The sequence below is a fragment of the Lagopus muta genome, chromosome 9 (genome assembly GCF_023343835.1).
Source record: "Lagopus muta isolate bLagMut1 chromosome 9, bLagMut1 primary, whole genome shotgun sequence".
Classification (NCBI taxonomy): Eukaryota; Metazoa; Chordata; class Aves; order Galliformes; family Phasianidae; genus Lagopus; species Lagopus muta.
This window is the reverse complement of record NC_064441.1, coordinates 20,894,052-20,911,607: the sequence shown is the minus strand read 5'-3', so window position 1 is coordinate 20,911,607 and position 17,556 is coordinate 20,894,052. Positions and strand designations below refer to the sequence as shown.

The 17,556-nt window shown below is 41.3% G+C and overlaps 1 protein-coding gene across 18 annotated transcripts in view; it reads right to left on the bottom strand.

Moving 5' to 3' along the window:
• GIGYF2 (GRB10 interacting GYF protein 2) overlaps window positions 1-17,556 on the bottom strand; it is a 73,271-nt gene that overhangs the window by 14,529 nt on the left and 41,186 nt on the right. For 16 of the 18 annotated variants that reach the window (XM_048955533.1, XM_048955548.1, XM_048955550.1 and 13 more), the window contains 12 exons: window positions 12,729-12,908; window positions 8,522-8,721; window positions 8,272-8,434; window positions 7,999-8,217; window positions 7,329-7,519; window positions 6,552-6,711; window positions 4,496-4,662; window positions 4,030-4,118; window positions 2,937-3,044; window positions 2,291-2,388; window positions 1,703-1,803; window positions 791-952 (listed from right to left, as the gene is read on the bottom strand). In XM_048955533.1, the coding sequence (XP_048811490.1) occupies window positions 791-952; window positions 1,703-1,803; window positions 2,291-2,388; window positions 2,937-3,044; window positions 4,030-4,118; window positions 4,496-4,662; window positions 6,552-6,711; window positions 7,329-7,519; window positions 7,999-8,217; window positions 8,272-8,434; window positions 8,522-8,721; window positions 12,729-12,908 (1,838 nt within the window). The remainder of the gene's footprint in view (window positions 1-790; window positions 953-1,702; window positions 1,804-2,290; window positions 2,389-2,936; window positions 3,045-4,029; window positions 4,119-4,495; window positions 4,663-6,551; window positions 6,712-7,328; window positions 7,520-7,998; window positions 8,218-8,271; window positions 8,435-8,521; window positions 8,722-12,728; window positions 12,909-17,556) is intronic. The other 2 variants (XM_048955549.1, XM_048955551.1) reach the window with 1 other exon arrangement.

Sequence of the window (17,556 nt, the reverse complement as noted above, 5' to 3'; positions counted from 1 at the left end):
TAATCCTCTGTGTGCCCTCAAAACTAACCTTCACTGTCCTTGCCTCCTACTGCTCTCCAAAAACATTTCACCTATTTTCTACGTGGAGCTCAGAAGTGACTGTCAGAAATTTAAGCTATTTCTCTAAATAGCAAATCCTTAAGAACTAAGGACCATGCTGTAGATCCTACATGGTTACATACTCTTAAACTCACACATTATTCCTTTCAATAAATCTGCTTGTCCAACACTTTAAGGAAATAATACTGATACCAATACATACCCCAAATAATTTCTTCAGCAAAATGCTTTACTAAATTAGAGGGGAAAAAAAATCAGATAAATTTTACTTGTTTTTATTCCTGTATCCCCCTCTACGTTTTATTCATTTGAAACACTTGCTCAGTCAGCAGTCTATTCCAGAACACATCCATATCAAAACACAAGATAGCATCAATGGTCAATAAACATTAAACACACAATAACTGGGCAACTAACTTAAGCCTAATACTGCTACTGAGAAACTGGGAGGCAATGTTCCATATGGAATAAAGCCACTCAGCTTGCAAAAAGGAGCTTATCTTGAAAGTGAACCAGAGCCCATTTCTCAAACTATAATTTAGGCTTTTGAATTTAAAAAAAAAAAATAAAAAAAAAATCAAGATCCAAAGATAACTTCATATAATCACACGAAAAATATTTTAAGCGTCTTCATAAACACCTATCAAAGATCAGTTAGATCCCACAGGATTTTTAAAGTGAGTTTTATCAAGTATTAAAATTAGAGATGAACTACATTGAGGAAACTCACTTGCTTCCTGCGGGCCAGTTCTTCTTCTTCCCGTCGTTTCCTCTCATCTTCCTGCTGCCTCCTAAGTAGTTCTTCTTGTTGCCTCCGAAGCTCCTCCTGCCTTTTCCTCTCTTCTTCCTCTCGTTTGGCCCTCATTTCCACTTCTCTCCTCTCTTGCTCTAGCTACAATTCACATAAGACTACACTCAGATGCAGGTAGCATATTCCTACACCAATTTCTAGGGCTGATCTGTTGAGATTACAGTAACAACACAGCAGATGAAGCCTCTGACAGATGCTCTTCCTTAAATGCAAGGTTACCTGACCTGGCTACTTAGTGGAGTCAAATCCCTACAATACTGTCTAGTACAATTTCTGACAATTTTGGTTCTGTATCAAACCATTTTCACCGTTAGCTCCTTAAAATAACTCCTGGCTTCAGAAGCTACTAGAGAGCTGCTTTGCAGCCATCATAAAATAATCTACTTCTGAAAAATAACAGAATTGTTCAGATTCAAACTTAGTCCTATTCACCCACACGAATTAACTATTCCCCAAACCAATTCTGGTTAAAATATGGCAGGATTAAGAGAAAGACTAAGTGTTCTTTCCTGTGATTTGTCATGATTGCTCATGCTGAACCCACTTTAAAACAAAAACAGCTAGCAAAGTGTTTGGGTTTTTTGCTCGTTTGTTTTATGACAACTGTAAAAATTCAACCACTGCTTTAGAGGCCAGTAGTACCTCTGCAGCAGTCACTTACAAACAGTAGTCCACAAGGATTTCATCACAGGTTTCTATAATGCATTTGATCACTGTGGGGTTTTCAGTGAAAATCTCAAAAATTGAACACAGCAGCATGAAGTTTAAAGAACTAGAAGTCTTCCATGGACTCAAGGAACACAACTTGTTAAATACAAAGCAGTTTCTGACCTTTGCAGCTTTGGCCTTCTCAAGCTGCTGAAGTTGTTCTAGAGCTGGTCCCTGAGCTGCAGTATCGATGGGGAGATCCCAGACACTGCTTCCTTCCCAGACTGGACAGTAAAAAAACAAACACAAACATTTACAAACAAAAATAAGCACATCAATAAGGAACAAGTGGAACGCAAAAATCCTATGCATGCCATTATATTTTATGAATTAAAACCTTAATACATGAGTTTTAATCAGTAGAGGGCTACACTATCTTCTTGTAGAACAAGGTTTACTCAACCAGCAAGGCTGGGTTTCCTATAAATCCTACTAAAGAACTAGCTGCTACAGCTCCTCCCATCAGAGGGAAACACCTTTACAACAGAACAATCAATCCCTTCTAATCAAGGCTTCACATAACCCATAGGAAGAACCATCATACTCTTTACAGCTCTTAAACTGTAATGCGAAGCAGCCTGAACCAGGTCCAAAATACCAATGCAGAAATAATTTCCCTTAGTGTAAAGGAGGGAGCAATCATATCAGAGATGCTGCCTTTTAATCTGCGAGCTTTTCCTCAGTGGACCTGACACACACTAAGCATCTTACCTGTAGGTTGTGAAGCTGACTGAAGTTCCCATATTGAGCCAGTGTCCGGCACTGACACAGACCTTGTAACGGGTGGCATCATGTTCTGCTCTGATATCCTGAAATGTCAACAGAAAAGTCAACATTGCTTACAGGGAGAGGAGTGCTCTGAACACACATGAGGCTCAGTAACTTGTAGCATACCCCTTTCCTTCCACACCATGTTTAAAACAAAAATAATGATGCAGCAAGAAGTACTTTGCTGCAGAGTTCTTGCTCATCTCAGCCATGCTGCCAAGTTAAGGACTACACCAGCTACTGCTACAGCTTTGCTTCTGCTGTGCATAGGCTAGCCTGAGTAACAGCCATCATCCAGTACTGACTGCAGAATTCAGTTAGCAAAGCCATGCTGTTATCAGCAAAACAGATTTGACAAGGATCTGATTTTAACCACCAGATTTTTCTCCTCATTTCTAAACATAATACGAAGGTAAAAGCTATATGAAGTTGCACTCCACATCCTGCAACTGTCTCATATTGATTCCAACTTTAAAGCACACAGTGCTCAAATGTGAGCAAACTGGGCTAGTGACAAGATATATAATCTTTGTACATGAATTCAGAATACAAGATGAATGGAATCCAGTTCAAGCCTAGGCTAACTCACCTTATTTTCAGAGCCTGGAACTGTTGCAAGAGAATAGCAAGCTGCTGCTGCTGCTGGGATGAGAGGGCTGCCTTTTGCTGCTGAGCCAGAACCTGTGCATATTGTTGTCTACAAAAGAGAAGCAGAGAATCTCTGGTATTTGTTCACTTGTTATCTATTTAACACGTTGCAGAAGCTGTGGACATTCTCTGTGACTAATGCCTACTGACCTATCTAACATACATGCTAATTACTTGAGAAAAAACAGAATGGAAGCCTAAGAGAGTATCAAAATACAAGAACACAACAACCTGACACACATGCACAGAATCGGATTCCTTTTCACCTTCTCCTGCCTGAGCTGATTGCCAGTGTCCAACACTTTGTTTCTAGGGCATGCAGCCCTACTTTCCCCTCCCTACAAAGTACAGACTGCACATGTGTTAATCTGGCTTTGAAGACTGCCCACCTACATGAATCAGTCTCTTCCCTACTACTTGAAGGTACTCCCTAGTACACAGCCAGATTTCTTGTCCTATCAAATCATTAGCAGACAATCAGTATCTGAAAATAATTATTATGTCAGGAGCCCTTTAACTAGGGCTCAAGTAGCCCAATCACTTTCTTTTCTCCAATTTCCTACAAAACAAATTGGAACTGGCCAGAAATGAATTGCAGCTGACAACTTTGGCAAAAAAGAGATAAGGTAACTGCTGGAGAAGTGCAGGTTATGCTGATCTTCAAAGAAGTTGAACAGACAAAATAAGCTTACAGCTTTCTCCATTTCCAGTTCAAAAGATGGAAAGCTTCTCCTGCCTCCAACACATCAAAACTGCATTACAAGCCTAGCTGGGATTCAGTTAGACCTTTAATGGCTACCTATGGTAGCAGGCTCCATCGAAGTAGCTATGAAACACAAAACTCCATGCTTTTGGCAGCCACTCTCTGCTCTAATCCTGTAGACTACGAGGCCTCTGTTATATGTAGAAGCAGGCCATTGGTGCTGGAGGTGAAGCACTACCATCCCCACTGCCCAAGGAAACAATAACAAGGACAATTTAAAATGCAGAGCAGAGCACAGCCACTGGAAGACCGCTGGGACTGGTAGCCTTACTGTATCAGAAGGTGCTGATATTGGAGGTGCTGCATTTGGATCAGGGCCAACTCTTGCTGTCTAGTCAGACGCTCTTGGTCCAGCTCGCCCTGTGTTTAGGAATTAAACATTATTCTAACATACAGCAACAGTAACATAATACAGATGCAAGCTATAGAAATGACTGTCCTGCACAGAAGCGTCAAAAAAAATAGAAAAACACGAAGATCAATACTCAGAGAACAGTACAGTGAATGTGAAACACACTGCACTTATGTATCACAGAACAACAGCACTAAGCCTTATGGTCAGAGCTGTGGCAAAACCGTCATACTGAAACTGTCTTTTCTCATCTCAAAAAGGTATTTTAACACAGTGTTCAACTGCAGTGCTCAGAATACCTGCATTTATAAGACAGTATTTGATATGTACACAAATTTCCATTTGTTACAGGAATATCTGAACATAGCACCCATCTCATAATTACCAGATGTGGAAGTGGCGCTGGACCTGAGGTGAAGGGAACCCTGCCCCACATTTTCATGATGTCACCAAGTGGCTGGAAAGTCTCATCACAAGCTCTCTTAACCAACAGCGACATAGTGAAATACCCAGCCTGGAACCATTCTGCCATCTCCTGATTACTGAAAGGACCTGAAATGATACCAACCAACACACATAGGGAAAAGGAGAAGGAAATTCAAGTTGAGCTTACTGGAAACAAAAGAGCACAGGTGCCTGTTAAAGTAACACATCAGGGGTTTCTGTCCTTCTCGTTCACTTGTCTGGATTGACAACTAATATACTTCAACACTCTAGCTTTGAACATATCTGAATCTCTACAATGGCTCTGATGCTCCTCCAAATAGATGTGAGAAGCGCATGATGGCTTTCACCAAGCAAGGGAGGCAGATGCCAGCTCTGAGACAAAAGCTGAGCAGTCCCAGTGCTGTAGAGCTCAATCTGGCTAATGAATATTCTGTCTTCTAGTGAAGCTGACCTCTTCAAGGCTCAGCACTGAGTTGACAGTTTAAATTTCCAGTCCAGATCTCAGCAGCCTCTGCTACAGCTAAGATCATAAGCGCCATGTCCCTCACAGTGCACAGATAATTAAGCTACCTTAGCCAGTTTCAACCTTTGCCCTCAATTTGAAGGAATTCATGCATTTTAAACAAGTCTCACTTTTTGAATTTAGCAAATGAGCAGAACCACCTCTGGTTGCAAGATAAAGCTTTTAAAGATGACAAAAACAATTCCTCCTTTCTGTCTTAAAAACTTACAATTCCACTTCCTTTTCTTAAGACTTCGGTCACTCCCTGCAAAGGAGTGAAACCTCACACTAATTCAACACATCCAACTGGAGATGAAGCCAGTTTAAGAAAAACAGACTCTTCAGCAGAGTGAGAACTACAGATGGGTGTTGCAAAAACATTTTCTGAAAAGCACAAATATTTGTTAACTCTAGCATTCTCCATATGAAGCATCTTCCGAAGATAATTCCTCCTTTCTTCCTAGAGAATATGAAGTCACAAGCAGAATCCCAAGAGAAAGTTGTGTGTGCATTCAATTCTGGAGGTCATACACAAGGAAGCACTCGATCCAACACGAAGCTGTTAGACAACCAGTCAGCAATGAACACCCCGCAGCAACTAACAGTTTGAAGCACACTGAGCAAATCAAGACAACTTGAACACTTACACTTTTTTCCTTCAGCCCTTAAGTTTAAAGACATGTAATATGTACAAGCAAGAGACCGGCACGGAGCCACGTATACACCTGCAAATCCTATAGAGAGTTCACAGCTGAGGAAGCCAATGATACTCAACATTGAAATGTTACTACGTGGTGAAATACAGCAAGTAAGCAACTTACTCTTTGACTGCATTTTTGAAAGGAACTTCAGTAGCTGCTAAAGCAGAGCCACAAGACCAGAAGTACTTTCTGAAAGCAAGCATGCAAGTATCTATAGGGAATGCCGGTTCCAAATGTAACTGCAAAAAACCTGATGACTTAAAGTGAAAACCACAAGCAGAAACAGTTGGTATTATAGAAACTCAATGCGCTGGCTGCAAGTACTATTAAAATTGAGACTGTGTAGAGAACTGGTTTGGGAACATTTTTATTCTGCTCTAGAGAAAAAAAGTCTCCTTTGAGTACTGAAGGTCTTCAGGCTGAGACTGGGAAAGTGATTTCAGTGATTTTTCAAGAAGCTACTGAATGGTTGCATTTTTTTGTTTCCCTTATCTGGAAACTGGAATAACTGCTGACATGGAGAAAAACTAGTTTGAGTCTAACCCCAGTTTAAGAAACATGGAGTAATGGCAAACTTTAGCCATAAGAAAATATAGACCTGTACACTGAATTTGCTGATAGGGGCAGTATGGGTAGAAGGACTGATTTTTAAAATCAACTTCAGTAGCAGCAAATTCCTTCTGCCACTTTTGGAGAAACAAAAGCATCAGATTTTGCTGGTGGTAAGTTTGTGATGAAGTCTTTAGCAGTTCTGTGAAACAAAAGAGGAAGTGTAAAGGGCACAGACCTACCCTGAATTTCTCCCTGGGGATCTTTGTAGTACCACTTCTGCATGGCTTCATGGAACGATGGCATAGAAGAACCTTTTGCTCTGTGCTCTTGAATTTTCGCTGCTAGTCTTTCATCATCAACAGCACTGTCTTGTAAATAGGCCACCATTTTCTCTGCTTGCTGCAGAAGACATCAGAATCATCAAAAAATACAGGTGTTAGTTGTTTGCTGACTGTGCTACATATAACAAACTTACTGCTTAATGCTCAAGAATAGAACTAGAGGCAACTCAAGAACCTCTGAGCTCAGTTTAGCTTTTGTCAGAAACATGAATAAATATGGTTTGCGTTCTTAAGTAAAGCTTTAGAACTACTTATTGAGGTCCCACACTTCATGGTGTGGGACCTCACTACCAACATGGTGAGGAATAAAATGAGAGCTATCATATAAGATAGACTCTACATCCAGTAGTCACTAAACTTCTGTAAAGTATGCAGGTTTTTTTAAACAAACATATTGAGCACTCTGCTTTGTGGTTTATCAGTGCAAATGGTACAGTGACTTGATAGCAGACAGCAGCATTGGGATTGTGGCTCTGTTACACTTTCCTCAATAAAGTACTAGCACACAAATTATTCTCTAAGGTAATGGAGGGAAGAAATGTAGTTTCAGAACATACCAGGGACTGTAAACTTTTAGCTGCATTTTTCCTTTTACGAGCTTCAAGTGTAGAATGCAAGAAGAAACATTTCTACACTCTCATAATCGTTAACAACAAAGGAATTTGAACATTTTACCTGCTCTAGGTGTTTGAGGCCCTCTTCATCATCCGGGTCAGTGGGAACGTTGCCCATGCCTGGAGCAGCTGTTACAGGTGTCTGAACTGGTCGTAGGGCAGGATTTGAATTGGAAACAGGAGGAGAAAGATGAGCAGGAGAAGCTGTGTCTGCAGGTATCTGTGGCAAAGGTTGAGCAGCAGAAGCCAAATCTAAAGAAAAGTGTTAAGACCAGCTCAGTATCTTTAACATAAATGAAAACAATTTCTTGGAACTTACTGTAGGAAGCATTCAACAGCCCAAAGATTTCACCAAATTATGTTCAGATTTTCCAGTACACGACTGCACACTGGTACTCTTCATGGCACAGGCACCCAACCACAAACTTGCAGGAACAAGCAGTTTAGTTCTCACGGTGCACAGGTCAACATCTGATTCCCTGACTACATACATTTGTCCACACAGATCTACTCGAGCACAACAAGGCACACAGGCAATTTGCTCCTAACTGCACTGCCATGGGAAGTCCAGTACACTGCAAGCATTCAGAGCTGCATTTCCACTGATCTTGTTTCTGTGTATAGACCAGCTGCCAAGTTCTAGGCTGTCATCACCATAACCCAATCTTTAAAGAGGACTTCTAGGATCACAACGGGTAATGGAAGTTTAATGAATTGATTGAGTTTATTACCTTCCCCTCTGTTGGACAATTTGGCTGGCGGTGTATTCTCTGTTCGACTTTCTTTATCTTCTGTTTTTTCTGTTCTTTCTGGGACAGGCTCCTCTTTCCTTTCAAAAAGGCTTGTCTGCAGCGAGTCTTGCAGCTGGGATTTTGGTGGGCTCTCTGACCTGGTAGCCGGTGAAGATGTTTGGACTGCTTCTTCTGCTGCTTCTGTAACATTGCACGATTCTACTTAACTGAATTAACTGAAATTCTAAACTGTAGCATACAACAGATGCTTACCTGACACTATTCTATCTGTTTTCTCCCCCTCCTTCTTGGTAGCCTTTTCATGATCTTTGGCATCTTCACTGTGGCTCCCTTCAGAGTCAGATCTTTCCTCCCCTTCGTCCACAGGTCGGAAGTCCATCTCCTGTTCCTCAGGAATTGGCTCCTTCTGCACCTTCTACAAAGGTGGATTATGAATGCTTGCTTACTTGACATAACAGGACATTTGTCAAAAACACATAAAAGGCAAGAGACAGCTTTTCACCTTCAAGGAGAGAAACGCTCCAGAGGAGTCGAACGTTCCCATTTCTTCTTCCGCATCCTCTAAGCACCACTCAGGGAGGCTGTCCCTGTCATCCTCCATGCTGCCGCTCCCGCAGCGCACTCGCCGGTAGCCCCGTTCGTCGTCTCGCTCCCGGAAATCAAACTCAAATCTCCGCCGTCGTTCCATGTGCTCTCGCCAGCCTGTAGAACGAGGGCCATTAGGGTGGGTGGGAAAGCAACTTTACAAGACACATCTGAGGGGAGTAGCTTGCTTGGATGACTGACAGAAATTCGGAAAGCCACTACAGGGCATAATCCATCTACAAAGCAGCATTGTGAAGGACAACTGAAAGAAAAGGACCATCTTACCAACGAGGAGACTTTGGTGTATTTTTGTTTGTATATCCCCACCTTATCAACTGTGTTATGCGCATAAAAGACCACAAAGCTAAGAAAGGTAGCTAAAACATGCCAGAGAACCAGAATAAGACAAACAACAATACCAGGCACTGATTGAATTCAGTCTCCTTCTACCAGCCATCACTGACTTAGAAATATTTCAGATCTTACATTCTTTTAGACAGCCATCTGCAGAAGTCACATCCTGAACTGACCACCTTCTGTCCTTGCAGAGGCTTGAGCACATTCACAAAAAGCAGATGACTGAGTTTCTTTGAAGGAACCAAGCCTCTTGAATGGTAATTTTTAGTAATTGGACTTCAAATGATAGCTTGTAACTGAAAGGGAAAGCCTTCCAAATTCAAGTACAGCTCTCATTTTTCTAACATACTCAGAAGACATCTTCATTTAGCCAAATTTAATAAAATCTTCTGACTGCAATTGTGGTAACCATGTAAACTGGAAAGAACCTTCAGCCAAGGAAAACAAAATGGGAGCAGAAAGACTTAAACACCTTTCAAAGCTCTCCATCCAATAGAAGCTATCTCTACCAGAAAGTAAAAATGAACCATCTCAGTTGTTAGTGTTTTTAAATGGTGGTTTGTGATCGTTTGTGGAGGAAAAAAGCCTGTCAAGATTTGCTCATCACTGGAAATCAGCGTTTATGACATGATTACCAAACAAAGCTCCTACATTAAACCTCCAAAATACTAACGAGACACCTTTGTCTCACACATACAGGAGATGTAAAACAACAGCCTTCTACAATTATTGTGAATTTTAACACATTTTAATAAAGAGAACATGAAAGACCTTCTCTGCAGCGAAGGTGTCTGCAAATTCTTCAGCTATATAGCTTTAACTAGTTATGTCCTGGAAATAACTAGTATTTTCATGTGCAAAATTAAAATCCATGTTCTGAGGCAGAGTGCTTAATGCCATTAAGGAAAGACCAAACAGTAAGCTTGCACTCGTTCTATCTTTGCTTTCTGAGCATTTCTTGAGCCCATTACAGCAGCTTCCTGTTCATCAATAACTTCCCAAAAGATATATAACATGAAGGCTCACTGAAGATGCACTGCTGGAGTGAGCATTCCAGAGAGCTCAACTAGTTACCATTTCAAGCACTGCCTTCAGAAAAAAAGAAAACTTGCAGGTCCATCTTGAGAAAATCCCTTCAGAAAGAGCAGCAGCCAGAAAAAAGGGCTTTATATCAAATTACAGACTAAGGATTCCTTAAAATGCTTCTTGGAAAAAAAAGACCTTACAGCTGCTCAAGGAAAACCAAAAATCCTACAGAAATTTGAGGCAACAGATGACGCGTATTCCCTAAGGATTACATGATAACAAAACCCCACATATCCAAACACTGCACTCTTCAGTTTTGAGATCACAAGCAGTTTACACCATCCAATAAAAATCTGCCCTGAAAAAATCAAGGGTATAAACGCAAGAACTGCAACAACAAAGAACAAAGGAGGGGCATTTTAGGTTGGCAGTCATCAAATCACTGTAAATCATTAAATAACGATAAATTCTAAAGCTATGGTCACAAACCTCCTACAGACATAAATCCAGTCTAACAGCCCTCTTTCAGATCTGCGATAAGAGCAGCACCACGTTTCCCCAGAACAACCAGCAGAGCAGCTTTCCAAGCATGGAAAACAACAGCAGCTCCTGTCAGACTCCTCGTCCTAGCGCTACACAGCGATAGAGAAAAACCCAAATTCTATAAGCTCACGCTGGAAAAGCCTGGTAATAGAATCCAGGCTGTTTCCATGTTGCACAAACATTCAAGTTCACATCCTTTTGTATCAGGCAGCAGAGACAGTTGGGCTTGTCCATCTTCATAATCTGGATGGACTTGCTTCTCTTTCCTGCCAATACTCAGAAGAGTCCTCACACAAAATCAGGTGTAAGAAGAGAACTGTTCAAACAGCACAGACAAATAATAGCTTTCTTAAGTATGTCAAGGCATTGAACTTTAGGTACAATTAAGCTACAGAATCTAAAAAAAATTAAGCTTAAGGACACAACTGCACTGAAGCAGCCTTAGTCCATCCTCTTGACCCTTTGTGCCTAACAAAAAAACATTAACTACAAAGATTTAGGTCAGCCATCCTGCAGTAAACACAGCTGAAAGAGCAGAAGGAATTCAAAAGCTGGAAAAACAGCGGTCTGTGAGAATCTAAGGGTTCTCTGCTTAACAAGAAAAGATGATGAACTCAGTCATGACAATCACTGTGTTCCTCTAAACTGTTCTCATCCCAAAGTATGACAAAAATAATCACAGAGCACACAGTCCAGTAGAATATGAAGAGCCAAGTCACAGGAAGGTCCAGCTAAGCAAATGGCAATAATTCTCCACAAAGAAGTGTCCATTTCTGACAAGCTGCATGACCAGCACTACTACCTAACAGCAGGGTAAGTACAGAGAAGCAGTTTAAGCCATGCCAAATTGAATTGAACTCACTGTTGAATGCAAGGGTGCAATTAAAACCGTGTTGATGTTCCTGTAGCTGCTACTAAAAAGAAAACTCAAATACAACTCTGATAGAAACTAGAAGACTAGTATAATACAGCTGTCTTCTCAGTCTCCTGTCTCAAAACGAGCAACTTCTCTGCAGATTCTCAGAATTTCTACCACTGGCTTGTTATTACACCTCTTAAAACTTAAAATTACAAATTAATTGCCTACTATAGCAAAAATACAAGTGGTAATATTCCCTGAGGGAAGTAAGACCAATCCTCAAAACTTTCCTCAGAACATCTTCCAAAAAAGAGTTCAAAACATGAATGAACTTCTGAACTTCAAAGTCTCTGCACCACCCTTCAAGCTAAAGCATGCAGGCTTGCACTCTCAAAATACTCCACTCCTATATATCATGCTGCATCTGACCATCATGAGGTACTATCTTAGCTGGCCTGATGTTATCTGGACTATGTAACAAAGCAGTAGTGTCTGATGAACAATTGTGACCAAACACTGGGAAAAAGAAAATTACTTCCTTCAAAATTTGCCCTTTAGGCCTGATCTAAATAGAAAGCATCTGATAGTAAATTCACCCTTGGGCTCTCTGCTTTATTTTAGTACAAACTAACATTTGTTTGAGGGCAGAGTACTACGTGGCTGTGAACAGGGTTAGGAACAGAATTAACAACTGCTTGCATCACAGTACTGAAAGTCTTTTGGGGTGTTTGTAACAGCGATAACCTCATTGCAGGAGCAAATGTGACTTTAAAATGATTTAAAAAAAAATAGAAATCAATTGTTCACCTCAGCCACAGAAGTGTCCCATTGGTTTCCTTTGGTTTCTCTACAAAGGTGAAACAGCAGAGGAGCCACAGGTCTCTCTTGGTTCCTCACATGCCTTGCGTAACCAGAAGAATCGTTATGGGAACTTGATTCCCAAAGGAAGGCTGGCTACCAGCTACTTCTTTCCCAAGTAGCAGAGAAAAAGCCCAGTTCCAGCCACAGCCCTGCTTTGCATTTTTCCTGGAGCTCTAGCAACTCAGTGCTGGAAGTCAAGCAAACCCGCAAGAGGGAGAGTAACACCAAACAGATACTTGAAATTTACCACGAGATGGGACACCTTGTAACTAACCACAGATGGATAGAGCCATTTATTTTGAGATCTTTCAAGGATGCCTCTCAGCACTGCAAGCATCTTTTGAGAACCAGACTGAGATCAATAACCAGAAGGGTTTAGCATGCCCCCTCCCTTTCCTCTACTTTCTCCAGGCCCCCATTTACCCTCTGCCCCTTTCCCCATAGCCATGGCTGCATTTTTCTCAGGACCTCCTCTCACCTGGGCTGTGAGGACGCCACCTCTCACCATCCCTGCGTGACCCAGCCAGTCGCCAGCCTCCATCATCATCCTCCCCGTTCTGCTCCTCCCTGAAGATGCGCCAGTTCTCGCTCTCAGAGCGTATAAACTCATGCTTCCTCCCTGTTGCTGCTGTCCCACCTTCTTCAAAGTTTGGTCTCACTGCAACAAAAACAAAACAAAAAGCCCACAGGTAACTAAACACACCACAAACAGGACTCCAGTCTTCAGGTACCTAGAAACACAAGGACTGTAATCTTGTTCTGCTAGAGAGAAGAATGTATCACAAGAAGAGGTAGGAACTTAACAGAGGAATGGAAGGGAACACAGGGCAGACATTTAGGAAACCCTTCCACATCCTTAGGTACCTTGGGATGGAAAAACCAAACAAGGACTGGGGAAAGGTGCATGTATAAGAAAATATTCAGAAGAAAAAGAATACAATTTTAACACAGATTGGAAAAACAGAAGAGAAAAAGATGACATTATGGGACATAAAGTAACCTGTAAGTTAAGAAGCCAGAGTGTGCAGAGAGAAAAAATAAACCACTATATCACAAAAAGCCTCATTTTAAAATGGAGACAAAAATGTAAATCTGATACACATTTGATTTAAATCAGATATTTGCTACTTCCATATTAAAAAGATGAGCTGTATTTAATCCTCCAAGATGTACAGCAAATCCTCGCAAAATACTAGGAAGGACTGAAGACGTAAAGTAGGGTTAAAGACCAAATAAGAAAAACAGAGTGTTAGTATTACCCTTTGAAGCCATCTTCTGGAGAGTCGAGGTGAGTATAATAGTGAGTTAGAAGCAACTACGCTCAAGCATAAGGAACAATCTATCAGAAATTTGGGGTGGCCTTATTTCTTAACTTATACCACGTTATACTTGAAATAAAACAAAGTTCCCGAGTACTCAATGAAGAACAACACTGTCACAAAAGGATTACATGCATGTTTTCACAAAAAGCATGTGCACTGTGTGCAGTAACTCAGGTCAGACATGCTGCTGTAACTGCTGACTCATTCCACCAAGGATCCACCACCGCTGAAATAAATGGCAGCACTACCTTCAGGACTTCTGGGTTGTATTCCAAAATCCAGGAATTTAAGTGATAGTGCAGTAAAGATTGTCTAACACACCTGCACATGACTGCAGTGAGACTCCTCAGGTCATTTTTGTGACAATTTTAAGGACTTTGTTTAGGAAGGATTTGCTTAGGAAGTTGATTTCCCACTTTTTCCCATTCACTGCATTATATGTGCAATGGGGAGTGCAGAGCACCCAAAATACTACAGCTTATGAAGTCTCCATTTAGAACAGCTCAGAAATGCTTCCCACTTGGGGACACTGAACTCTAATAGCAGAAACCAAAGCACTGCCTTTGGAGCTTGTATATTGCTTGAAAATAACCCATGCCACTTCTCTCCCACCTCGTAACACAGACTGCATTTTTCTTTCTCCAGATCAAAATCTTCCACAGTAAGTTGTGTTAGGGAGGGACCATACTGGAAGGGTATATGCTACTAAAACCAGTATATGAACTACAATCAGAGAACAACATACAAGCAAGATGTTTGCAGGTTCCTGTGCTCCAAGTTCACATGAAACACTTTCCCAGCTGTCAGTAAAATGAGTTTCTAGAGTCATTTTCAAGATCACGCAGCCTTGACCTAGCAAGTATATAGGAGGGTCAGAAAACACCTTCATGCTTAAGATTCAGGAGTTCTTCCACCCTGACAGCCACACAGCGACCTCAGAAAGGCAACTCAAACACTTCTCTTGTTTCCATATTTACAAAAAGGCCAAAGCACACTATCAGCACTGACAGGCAGCCTAAGCCATGGGAAGCCTAATACAACCCAGATACACATTTACTTCATTAAGACAAGCACCTGACTAAAGAAAACTCCTATGTGCTTGCTGTACTTTGAGAACAAAGTTTCTAAAACAGTATATTTTGGAAAATAACCATCCAGTAGAAAACTAGTAAATACAACAACAGAGCCAAATACAGCACACTAAGACCACTGATAGTCTAACCCAGGAGAGAAGTAGTGCAATTCAACAGGCCAGATGAGTCTCAGACCAGAGGATAAAGAATATGGTCATTCTCTGAACATGTTCAAAACAAGCAAAATTCACTTTTTTTTCCTTTAATTCTGCAGCACACAACACAAGCTTGTTTTTTCCCCTCACAGAAAGTTACCAGCAAGTGTTACTCCGTTAGCTATTTTCAGCTTAAAAAGTCTTATTGAAAAAATACATCTGTTCTTCTCAGAAGAATTCACAGCTATTATTTGACACTCACCAAACAACACCGCTCATTGGAGAAGTTACAAAGGTCCCATCAATTAAGAACAGAGATGTCATTTCCTTCCATTGTTACTAAGACTCAAGACAGCTCTAACACTAGCAAGCTCTCGCTGCTGCTTCTAGAACATACGGGGTTTAAAAAGAAAAGAAAGCTTCATAAACAATATCGTGAAGCCTCCTGTGGCAAGGAATGCCTGTATCACTGTTTCAGCTCAGTACCCTACAGGCACACCTGAGGCAATTCAGGCTGTGGCGTTCACAGTGCTTACCACTGCTGGTTTTGGTCCCAAGAATGGAACTACTGAAGTCAGGTTGTGCATTCTATGCGTGCTAAACTGCATCCCCATGGCCCACCGTGGAATTAGTAACACACAGCTCCAACGAGGTGACAACTCACCAGGGTTTGCCATGACCAAAAAGAAGGGAGATCCCATCTCTCTATAATTTAAAGTTCCACAATATTAAAAAAAAAAAGAAGTAAGAAACAATAAGAGGCAGTGAAGTTTTACTGCATCTGAGGATGGTATCACGCATGACTGAGAAAAACTTCCAAACAAACCAGTACTTCAGCATGTCACAGCAGGCGCCTGACCTGATAACACACTTCTGTGGGAGCAAAGAAAAAGCAGCGTATCCTTTTTCTGGTACTGAAGCACCATAGCAAGTAATATCCAAGGACACTAAGGCATGTTTCAAAACAGATCAGGCATGACATGATGCTGAACATTAGGCAGATCAATCAAGAAACCGACTTTTAACGACGTCCCAGTACATTGACACTGCGATCAGCTCCTTTCAGCTGTCACGACCAGTTCACAGTCAGTGCTTGGCAATGCTTTAAGAAGGAAAAAATGAAAATGCAGTCTATGGTTTTGCCTTGGACTAATTGACTGGACTTCCTGAAGAGAAGGAGCAGGAAAAAAGGGCACCTCTGTTCAAGTCTGTCACAAAGCCAGCAACGGTGTTTACAGAAAACTTCAGATACAGCCCAGCGGTATTCAGCCAAAAAAGCCTACAGCTGTGCAACATGGAGCTGAAGAGAGACTTAACTGCAAAGGGCAAGACTGGGATTCTGGGACATGGCTCCATGGCAACCTGTTCACGTAGAAAACTTAACCACTGCCACAGCAAACAGTGCTGCTCTCCACACTGCCCGTCCACGTTTCCTATGACATGCTCAGCACCTGGAGAAAATGAGCACAAATAGCAAGACTGACAGCAACACGCCTGCTCTCAACAGGGGAAAAACCTACAGGGGTCCAAGTGCCTTCATTTGTTCTATTCTTTCTGCTGCAAACTACACATTTCCACACAAAAAGGACAAAATCCTTCACAGCAAATGTTTTTAATGGCATTCAAATAACTTTGCCTACACAAGTAATCCTGCAGCTCATTTTACAGAAGAATGGATCAAGTGGCCCTAAGGTAACTTTTCCAAATAAATGCAACCTTCTCATTGGGACAGCATTTATCTACAGAACACACACAGCCAGTCAGTGATGGAAACCCAAAGTTCTGGTGATATTTTCTATCTCTACATTTTCTCCCCTTTCCTAAATTCTCAATCCCAATTGCCGCTCTTAAACATGCTATTAAACATCACTACGTTCTTCACTAAACCTACAGCTACCCCCCAGCATAAGTGAGTCACAAAGTGCAGATATACAGAAGAGTTTAATTCCATAAGACACACCTGGAAATCACAGTGTAGCCACTTCATCTGCTGTACAAGTCGTTCATCCAAATCAGACTACAAAACATGTGACAGGACACTATAAGCTTTCCACAGTGTAAAATACATTCTGTAAGAAAGCCTGCTTTAGGAAAAAAACACTGCTGCCACACCACTGATGAAAAAAGGCCTTCTTCAGAGGAGACTTGGCTTCACTGGAGTACATAGGGAAGAGCCGAGAGCAAGTCACATCACCAACCCCACAGGCTTACCAAAATGGCAGCACTACACGACTTGCACTGGCTCTGCAGGTCACCATGCCTACCACCATTTTAAGTGTTGTGCCTGAACATGTATTAAAATCGTTCCATACTAATGAAGCAAAGAATTAACGTTTTGCAATTTAGCATTGGGGGAATGTTAAAGAAAAAAATGAGGGAGGATTTTGTTCCCTAAGCATGAAAGTCTACATTAATAATTTTCCCAGCAGGCCCTCAGTAGTTATAGTGCAAACAACCACAGCCTTTGTTTTGCAGATCCTCTTACATATGACGTTTAATGAAAGCCCTCAGATCAGCAGCTCATGAAGGGGGAAAAAAGTGAGAAATACAACTGCATTACAAAGTTCAGTTCAGAGTACAGAGTTCAGCTCAGTAGTGCAGCACAATGGCTGCTCTGCACATTCTTTCAGACTGAAAACTTTCCTTACAAGAACTCTCCCAATTTGCTCTAATTTGTTAAACAAGAGAGGGAGAACATGCTTAAGTGAAAATGTTCTCACTTACAGCATGGAACCAGTTTCACTGTATCTCTAAAG